The sequence below is a fragment of the Littorina saxatilis genome, linkage group LG4 (genome assembly GCF_037325665.1).
Source record: "Littorina saxatilis isolate snail1 linkage group LG4, US_GU_Lsax_2.0, whole genome shotgun sequence".
Taxonomy (NCBI): Eukaryota; Metazoa; Mollusca; class Gastropoda; order Littorinimorpha; family Littorinidae; genus Littorina; species Littorina saxatilis.
In genome coordinates, this window is record NC_090248.1 from 62,250,295 (window position 1) to 62,260,873 (window position 10,579).

Here is a 10,579-nt window from a genome sequence, read left to right on the forward strand (position 1 = left end):
CTTCATCCCCCCCTTCCTCGTCCTGATATGGCTCTGCGTAGTCGGCTAGACGTTAAGCAACAAACAAACAAACGGGGGTGTTTTTCCTACCTCGGAGGAATTTCTTGTGTTTAAATGGATTGCACTGGCTTTTAAGTGCTCCCTAACAAGTGCAGCCCAGTAAATTCCCTCATAGCTCTTTCTTGTGTATTATTACAAGATTCTTATGAGCATAGCTATTAACTGCTGATTTTAAAACTGCACATGATTCATCATTGAAATTGTCTGGTGTACCCATACTGGTGTAGTCATGGAGCTTTTTTTGTGAAGCCGTGTGTGGCAGAGAGAGAGAGAGAGAGAGAGAGAGAGAGAGAGAGAGAGAGAGAGAGAGAGAGAGAGAGAGAGAGAGAGAGAGAGAGAGAGAGAGAGAGAGAGAGAGAGAGAGAGAGAGAGAGAGAGAGAGAGAGAGAGAGAGAGAGAGAGAGAGAGAGAGAGAGAGAGAGAGAGAGAGAGAGAGAGAGAGAGAGAGAGAGAGAGAGAGAGAGAGAGAGAGAGAGAGAGAGAGAGAGAGAGAGAGAGAGAGAGAGAGAGAGAGCGAGCACATTTGTTTTTGCTTATTTAAATTGCTGAATCTCATTTTTCTACACAGCAACGCTTTGAACCCTGATCAGCGATGGACCCGTCACACCTTGAAGAGAGAGCTGCTTTGATTGGCCAACACCTTAAACAGTGAACAATCAGGAACAGTTAGCGCCTTGAACAGTGGACAATCAGGAACAGTCAGCGCCTTGAACAGTGAACAATCAGGAACAGTTGATCAGCGTCTTGAACAGTGAACAATCAGGAACAGTCAGGGCCTTGAATAGTGAACAATCAAGAACTGTCTGCACCTTGAACCGGGAATAATCAGGAACTGTCTGCACCTTGAACCGGGAACAATCAGGAACTGTCAGCACCTTGAACAGTGAACAGTCAGGTATTGTCAGCGGCATGAACAGTGAACAGCCAGGAACTGTCAGCGGCGTGAACACAGCAACGCTTTGAACCCTGATCAGCGATGGACCCGTCACACCTTGAAGAGAGAGCTGCTTTGATTGACCAACACCTTAAACAGTGAACAATCAGGAACAGTTAGCGCCTTGAACAGTGGACAATCAGGAACAGTCAGTGCCTTGAACAGTGAACAATCAGGAAGTCAGGGCCTTGAACAGTGAACAGTCAGGTATTGTCAACACCTTGAATAGTGAACAATGGAGAACTGTCTGCACCTTGAACAGGGAACAATCAGGAACTGTCAACACCTTGAACAGTGAACAATCAGGAACTGTCTGCACCTTGAACAGGGAACAGTCAGGTATTGTCAGCGGCATGAACAGTGAACAGCCAGGAACTGTCAGCCACTTGAACAGTGAACAGCCAGGAACTGTCAGCGGCATGAACAGTGAACAGCCAGGAACTGTCAGCGGCGTGAACACAGCAACACTTTGAACCCTGATCAGCGATGGACCCGTCACACCTTGAAGAGAGAGCTGCTTTGATTGGCCAACACCTTAAACAGTGAACAATCAGGAACAGTCAGCACCTTGAACAGTGGACAATCAGGAACAGTCAGCGCCTTGAACAGTGAACAATCAGGAACAGTCAGGGCCTTGAACAGTGAACAGTCAGGTATTGTCAACACCTTGAATAGTGAACAATTGAGAACTGTCTGCACCTTGAACAGGGAACAATCAGGAACTGTCAACACCTTGAACAGGGAACAGTCAGGTATTGTCAGCGGCATGAACAGTGAACAGCCAGGAACTGTCAGCGGCATGAACAGTGAACAGCCAGGAACTGTCAGCGGCATGAACAGTGAACAGCCAGGAACTGTCAGCCACTTGAACAGTGAACAGCCAGGAACTGTCAGCCACTTGAACAGTGAACAGCCAGGAACTGTCAGCCACTTGAACAGTGAGCAGTCAGGGATCATGGCTTCCCCCAACAGCATGGAGGAAGGAGACACGTCAGCTCTTCTCTCAGATGTCAAGATAGAAGGAGACACGTCAGCTCTTCTCTCAGATGTCAAGATAGAAGGAGACACGTCAGCTCTTCTCTCAGATGTCAAGATAGAAGGAGACACGTCAGCTCTTCTCTCAGATGTCAAGATAGAAGGAGACACGTCAGCTCTTCTCTCAGATGTCAAGATAGAAGGAGACACGTCAGCTCTTCTCTCAGATGTCAAGATAGAAGGAGACACGTCAGCTCTTCTCTCAGATGTCAAGATAGAAGGAGACACGTCAGCTCTTCTCTCAGATGTCAAGATAGAAGGAGACACGTCAGCTCTTCTCTCAGATGTCAAGATAGAAGGAGACACGTCAGCTCTTCTCTCAGATGTCAAGATAGAGATCGATGTCGCAGAAGAGTGTTGGCACATCACTGAAACACATCCATATGGTAAGGCCAATGAAACATCTCATGGTGGGGGCGGGGGGTTGGTGGTCAAGTGGGGAAGAGGAATGGTTGATGTTATAGGTGGGAATCGGCCCTGTTGGCACTTCACACACCTTTTGAAGGAGGTGTAGGGTGGGATGGATAGACAACAAAACAAGTCTCATAAAGCGAGAATACTACATTTAGTCAACCCTTGAAACTCGCAGAATGAAATTGACCACACCGCATTTTTTCACTAATATTTACTCAATAGCTACTGGTTGGTCCGGTGTCAGAATAATGTGACTGGGTGAGACACGAAGCCTGTGCTGCGACTTCTGTCTTGTGTGTGGCGCACGTTAAATGTCAAAGCAGCACCGCCCAGATATGGCCCTTCGTGGTCGGCTGGGCGTTAAGCAAACAAACAAACAAACAAACAAACTCAATAGCTGTGTCAGTTTCATGCCCGGCGGCCACTGTGACACGTTCATGCCACAGAGATAAAGACTCTCTTATCTCTGTGGTTCACGCTCGGAAAGTGACAAGCCAGTACAGCGAGGTAGCGTGCGTTTCTCTATTCTTTTTAACGTTCTGAGCTTGTTTTTATCCAAACATTACATATCTATATAGTTTTGGAATCAGGAAAAGATAAAGAATAATATCTGAACTTTTAAATTTAATTCGAATTTTCACATTTTTGAGTCACTTGAGAAAAAGTGACTCTATGTAATCGGTCAGTGTTAGTCTGTCCGGCCGGCCGGCCGTCCGGCCGGCCGTCCGTAGACACCACCTTAACGTTGGACTTTTCTCGGAAACTATCAAAGCGATCGGGCTCATATTTTGTTTAGTCGTGACCTCCAATGACCTCTACACTTTAACGATGGTTTCGTTGACCTTTGACCTTTTTCAAGGTCACAGGTCAGCGTCAAAGGAAAAATTAGACATTTTATATCTTTGACAAAGTTCATCGGATGTGATTGAAACTTTGTAGGATTATTCTTTACATCAAAGTATTTACATCTGTAGCCTTTTACGAACGTTATCAGAAAAACAAGGGAGATAACTAGCCTTTTCTGTTCGGCAACACACAACTTAACGTTGGGCTTTTCTCGGAAACTATAAAAGTGACCGGGCTCAAATTTTATGTGAACGTGACTCATTGTGTTGTGAATAGCAATTTCTTCCTGTCCATCTGATGCCTCATATAATATTCAGAACTGCGAAAGTGACTCGATCGAGCGTTTGCTCTTCTTGTTAATGACCAAAATCATTTATTAATTTTTAGCCTCCAAGCTGATATGCAATACCAAAGTGCAGGCTTAACAAAAATTCCAGTCAATTTGGTCAAAGAGTGAGGGTGTGACAACTGTGCTGCCTCAAGTTTCACAAAAAGCCAGATATGACATCATGAAGGACATTTACTAAAAAAAATGAAAAAAACCCATCTTGGGATATCATGTACAGTTTCATGAAGATCAGTCCAGTAGTTTTCTCTGAATCACGCTACACATGCATTCATCACCACCCTCATCTCGGTTCCCCGTCCATGTTAAAACATTTAGTCAAAACTTGACCAAATGTAACAAGTCGCGTAAGGCAAAATTACTACATTTAGTTAAGCTGTGGAACTCACAGAATGAAACTGAACGCACTGCATTTTTTCACAATGACCGTAGTCCGCCGCTTGTGCAAAACGGAGTGAAACTGTTCAGAGCCTGTTCAGCGCGGTAGTGGTTTCGCTGTGCTGCATAGCACGCTTTTCTGTACCTCTCTTCGTTTGAACTTTCTGAGCGTGTTTTTAATCCAAACATATCATATCTATATGTTTTTGGAATCAGGAACCGACAAGGAATAAGATGAAATTGTTTTTAAATCGATTTCGGAAATTTGATTTTGATCATAATTTTTATATTTTTAATTTTCAGACCTTGTTTTTAATCTGAATACAGTGGAGCCTCCCTATTAAGACCTTCCTTATTACGACTCCCTCTAAGTTAGGACTTTAAATTTCATGACCGATCCTTTTTACTCTGTTTACATCCTCTGTACTACGACTACCTCCTTAACCCGACATACGACTGACAAATCATGGTCAAATGCGACTTTGTTATTCCCGAGAAGAAGTTCAAAACTGTGCAAACCTTGATATTGTTTTGGAAATTGAGCAAACAGTTGACGAGCACATCGCAACTGCGATGTAGTCTGCTCAAATAGGCTCCATTCTCCGCAAGCGTTATTTCCCCTGTTGACATATTCGCGACTGTACTTTATTTTGAATAGATAAAGGTCATTGGCCAGATGTCTGTTTCATTTAGCAAAGAACTGTGCAGGAACTCCTACCTTTTAAACACGCAAAGTTACAGAAACGTTATGAAAGCAATCCGATCATCGAACCAAAACCGAAAGTTGTGGTGACGTCATGTCATTTTGCGATGTACGTATGCAAAGCGTGTGTAACATTTTCGGTCTAGCTAACAATGGCGGCCGACGAACATGGGTTTTGAAATCTGGAATTGTTCTTGGTTTTCCCTGATCCGTGACCGAATGACGCGATATACAACCACGCGGCGTTCGTTTGAATCAATAAATTCTCAGAATCCCGTCAGTGAAGTTTGAAGGTGAGTAGTGGAGTACGTGTCCTAAATTACTCAACTCTGTGGACAGTACGTTGTGCAGTTGTCCCCAAGTTGAATGAGTGAGTCAAGTTTCATCGTGAAAACTGACGCTTTTGGCTACAATTTTACATCAGTTTCAACACACTGCCGCGGTTCTTATTCGTTTTGTTCCTTGCGTTTGGGACACTTTTCTTTTTCAACCAAATCGTTGCTGGGTATCGTATGTCTATGATTAGTAGCTGGTATCGACATCGATGTGCATGTTTTGGGACCGCTGCTTTCGTTCGACCTCAGTTTGTTTATTTCAAACCTTAACCCACGAGTAGTTACGTGGCTTGATTAAACAAGCAAGAAAACTGTTCAAATGCAATAATGTGTTGAGCTGGCAATCGTGGCATTAAAAAAGAACTGAAACATCATTAAGGAGTTTTAAATTTACATTTTACACTAGCTGTCTGTCCTTCAGGTCTTGGTAAGTTGGTTCAGCCTCCCTATTAAGACCCCTCCCTATTAAGACCTGATTTTGTCAGATTTTGGGAGGTCTTAATAGGGAGGTTCCACTGTATAACATTTATATGTTTTTTGAATCAGACAATGATGAAGAATAAGATGAACATAAATTTGGATCGTTTTATAAAAAAATAATTTTGATTACAATTTTTGACTCACATGCGAAGCAAAAGTGAATCTATGTACTCACCCGAGTCGTCCGTCCGTCCGTCCCCCCCGTCCATCCGGCCGTCCGGAAAACTTTAACGTTGGCTATTTCTTGGACACTATTCAGTCTATCAGTACCAAATTTGGCAAGATGGTGTATGATGACAAGGCCCCAAAAAACATACATAGCATCTTGACCTTGCTTCAAGGTCAAGGTCGCAGGGGCCATAAATGTTGTCTAAAAACCAGCTATTTTTCACATTTTTCACATTTTCTCTGAAGTTTTTGAGATTGAATACCTCACCTATATATGATATATAGGGCAAAGTAAGCCCCATCTTTTGATACCAGTTTGGTTTACCTTGCTTCAAGGTCAAGGTCACAGGAGCTCTTCAAAGTTGGATTGTATACATATTTTGAAGTGACCTTGACCCTGAACTATGGAAGATAACTGTTTCAAACTTAAAAATTATGTGGGGCACATTTTATGCTTTCATCATGAGACACATTTGGTCACATATGATCAAGGTCAAGGTCACTTTGACCCTTATGAAATGTGACCAAAATAAGGTAGTGAACCACTAAAAGTGACCATATCTCATGGTAGTAAGAGCCAATAAGCACCATTGTACTTCCTATGTCTTGAATTAACAGCTTTGTGTTGCATGACCTTGGATGACCTTGACCTTGGGTCAAGGTCACATGTATTTTGGTAGGAAAAATGTGTAAAGCAGTTCTTAGTGTATGATGTCATTGCTAGGTTTAGCTAAAGGTCAAGGTCATGTCAAGGTCAAGCATGTGAGTCGTATGGGCTTTGCCCTTCTTGTTAGATTTGTAATGACCAAAGTCATTAATTAATTTTTAAGCCACCAAGCTGAAATGCAATACCGAAGTCCGGCCTTTGTCGAAGATTGCTTGGCCAAAATTTCAATCAGTGATTGAAAAATGAGGGCGTGACAGTGCCGCCTCAACTTTATAAAAAAAGCCGGATATGACATCAAAGACATTTATCGAAAAAATGAAAAAAAAACGTCGGGGGATATCATACCCAGGAACTCTCATGTCAAATTTCATAAAGATCGGTCCAGTAGTTTACTCAATTGCTCTACACACACACACACGCACACACACACACACACACACACACACACACACATACACCACGACCCTCGTCTCGATTCCCCCTCTATGTTAAAAAGGACTGGCTGACCAATATATTGAGGTTGCTAGCTGGGACGGTCACAGAGTAAATGAGAACTTGACACAATTTGGACTTGACTGAGTGTTACTTTTGAAATTGCCTGCTTCTGCTTTCAGGTATGTTGAATGAGCCAGCAGAATACCATCGCCCAAAACAGGAACCAGGAGAAGCATTTGATACAGTGCAGGATAGACACGGTGCAGTCAGCACTCACAGTGATACCTGGCTGAAACAAGAGGAACATTCAAGAACTGAGTGTGATACCTGGCTGAAACAAGAGGAACGTTCAAGTACTGGGTGTGATACCTACCTGAAACAAGAGAGACATTTAAGTACTGAGTGTGATACCTACCTGAAACAAGAGAGACATTTAAGTACTGAGTGTGATACCTACCTGAAACAAGAGAGACATTTAAGTACTGAGTGTGATACCTGGCTGAATCAAGAGGAACATTCAAGTACTGAGTTTGATGCTGTACTTAAACAAGGTGGTAGTCCGAAGCAATGTGTGTTTACACATGCAAGAGAGAAAAAGAATGCACACACAGACTGTGGTGCTACGTATACACAGTCTGGGCCTTTGAAGGTCCCCATGGTAACACCTGCAAGAGAGAAAAAGTATGCATGTACACAGTGTGATGCTAAGTTCACATGTTCCAGTAATTTGAATCGACACATGTTAATACATACAGGTGTAAAAAAGTATGCATGTGCAGAATGTGATGCTAAGTTCACACTGTCTAGTAATTTGAAGCAACACATGTTAACACATACAGGAGTGAAAAATTATGCATGTTCGGAGTGTGATGCAAGGTTCACACTGTCCTGTAATTTGAAGCGACACATGCTAACACATACAGGAGTGAAAAAATATGCATGTTCAGAGTGTAATGCAAAGTTCGCACAGTCTAGTACATTGAGGAACCACATGTTAACACATACAGGGGTGAGAAAGTATGCATGCGAAGAGTGTGATGCAAGGTTTAAACTGTCTGCTACTTTGAAGCGACACATGCTAACACATACAGGAGTGAAAAATTATGCATGTTCAGAGTGTGATGCAAGGTTCACACAGTCTAGTACATTGAGGAACCACATGTTAACACATACAGGGGAGAAAAAGCATGCATGTAGTCCGAAGCAATGTGTGTTGACACATGCAAGAGAGAAAAAGAATGCACACACAGACTGTGGTGCTACGTATACACAGTCTGGGCCTTTGAAGGTCCCCATGGTAACACCTGCAAGAGAGAAAAAGTATGCATGTACACAGTGTGATGCTAAGTTTACATGTTCTGGTAATTTTAATCGACACATGTTAAAACATACAGGTGTAAAAAAGTATGCATGTGCAGAATGTGATGCTAAGTTCACTCAGCCTAGTGGTTTGAAGCAACACATGTTAATACATAAAAATACAGGTGTAAAAAAGTATGCATGCTCAGTGTGTGATGCTAGGTTCTCAGTGTCTAGTTATTTGAAGCGGCACATGCCAACACATACAGGAGTGAAAAATTATGCATGTTCAGAGTGTGATGCAAGGTTCACACAGTCTGGTACATTGAGGAACCACATGTCAACACATACAGGGGTGAAAAAGCATGCATGCGAAGATTGTGGTGCTAGGTTTACACGGTCTGCTACTTTGAGGGAACATATGTTAATTCATACAGGAGTGAAAAATTATGCATGTTTGGAGTGTGATGCAAGGTCCACACGGTCTAGTACATTGAGGAACCACATGTTAACACATACAGGGGTGAAAAAGCATGCATGCGAAGATTGTGGTGCTAGGTTTACACGGTCTGCTACTTTGAGGGAACATATGTTAATTCATACAGGAGTGAAAAATTATGCATGTTCAGAGTGTGATGCAAGGTTCACAGGGTCCAGTAATTTGAAGCGACACATGCTTACACATACAGGGGTGAAAAAGCATGCATGCGAAGATTGTGGTGCTAGGTTTACACGGTCTGCTACTTTGAGGGAACATAAGCTACTCACAAAAAGTTAGGGATCACTTGCACACAAATTCATAACTTTCCAAATAAGAAAGCCAATGCGTTGGTATTTGGAAAACGTTTAATTCAATGCTTTAGTGATAACAATACAACATTTCCTTCAATTTCGAGCAATCGTTTGGTCTGTACATTTTATCAAAGTGTGTACGTATCGAAATTTAATTTCACAAAGTCTTTGAAATCACAAGACATGGCATTCAGATGCTCCCAAAAGTTCAGTAATGCGTGTAATTGCCCTGGCTGTTCTGGCACTCGACTCAGCGAGTCCTCATAGAGTTGACCAGGGTGGTGAAGATCCTCTGTGGAAGCGCCTGCCACTCAGCCTGCAGCATCTGGTAGAGGTGCTGGACATCCCTGGGAGGGGGGTGGTTGCTCCTCACTTTGCGATCCAACTCATCCCAGAGGTTCTCAATCGGGTTGAGATCGGGACTGCATGCTGGCCACTCCATTCTGTTGACTCCAGACTGCTGCAGGAAGTCGTTGACCACCCTTGCCCTGTGGGGCGAGCGTTGTCATCCTGGTAGACAGCCTGCGGTCCCATCTGCTGCAGTGTAGGCACAGCCAGCGGTCGACGGATCTCATCCCGGTATCGGAGGCCAGTCAGGTTACCCTGTACATGATACAAGGGTGTTCTGTGGTGAAGGCTGAAGGCCCCCCAGACCATTACAGAACCTCCACCAAAGGCCACCTTTTCTTGGAAAGTGGCGTCAATGTACCGTTCCCCTTGGCGCCTCCAGACCCTCAGTCGGTCGTCGTTGTGGTTCAAGGTGAAGCGTGATTCATCACTGAACAGGACCTGGGACCATTGCTGACGTGTCCACCTCACGTGACGTCTGCAGAAAGCGTGGCATGCTGCCCTATGGGCTGGAGTCATAAGCGTGGCCGTACAGCTGGGCGACGAGAACGGAGGTTAAACCCATGAAGGCGATTCCGTATGGTCTGCTGGCTGATGTTGGTGTTAGTAGCCACCCTCAGCTGCCTTCGAATAATGCTGGAAGAGGCTGTTCTTGTTTGCAAGGCTAGTCGTTCAATGAGACGATCTTCACGTGGATTTGTCTTCTTTGGTCGCCCAGGTCTGCGTCTTTCCTGGACCCTCCCAGTGGCTGTGAAACGTTGAATCAGTCTGACTATGACCGAGATGGACACGTGAAGTCGCCTGGCCACTTCTCGCTTGGGGACACCATCTTGGAACCATGCAACAGCTCGTCCCCTCTCAAACTCGTTCGATTTTCGTCGTGGAGGCATTGTCAGATAATGCCTAATACTGGTGGTATGTCTTCTCAAAAAGCCAAGCAAGTGACAGCATCTCACACATAAACAGCAGTGCTTGCACGTGCATAATGGTTTTTCCTTGTGGCTTGTGCAATGTGTTCGGGCTGAACGGTCCAAAACAAGGTCCTTTTTCGCAAGTTTCCGCTTTTTCTTTTGCTACCAAGCTCAGTAGTAGAGAATCCCGTGCAATTTTCCCACTAATACAACATCGCCCACTTACAGCTGAACAAGAATTCATAACAATTTGGTTTGACTGAGAAATAAATAAAAGTAGCGAACTGATTTTATTGAGCACCTGTTTTCTCATAGTGATCCTTAACTTTTTGTGAGTAGTGTATGTTAACACATACAGGGGTGAGAAAGTATGCATGTTCAGAGTGTGATGCAAGGTTCACACAGTCTGGTACATTGAGGAACCACAT

The 10,579-nt window shown here is 43.7% G+C and overlaps 1 protein-coding gene across 1 annotated transcript; it reads left to right on the top strand.

The window, feature by feature from the left end:
- Nucleotides 1-1,459: 1,459 nt before the first annotated feature.
- Nucleotides 1,460-10,172, top strand: LOC138965302 (zinc finger protein 665-like). The gene is made up of 2 exons (XM_070337429.1): nt 1,460-2,415; nt 6,981-10,172. Exons 1-2 carry the CDS (start codon nt 1,761-1,763, stop codon nt 8,876-8,878), a joined length of 2,553 nt encoding a protein of 850 aa, XP_070193530.1. The 5' UTR covers nt 1,460-1,760; the 3' UTR covers nt 8,879-10,172.
- The last annotated feature ends 407 nt before the right edge of the window (nt 10,173-10,579 follow it).

Coding starts and splice junctions, on each gene's coding strand:
- LOC138965302 (XM_070337429.1), top strand. CDS start 1,761: ATGAACAGTGAACAGCCAGGAACTGTCAGCGGCATGAACAGTGAACAG. Junction 2,416..6,980: donor CACTGAAACACATCCATATG/GTAAGGCCAATG, acceptor TTCTGCTTTCAG/GTATGTTGAATGAGCCAGCA.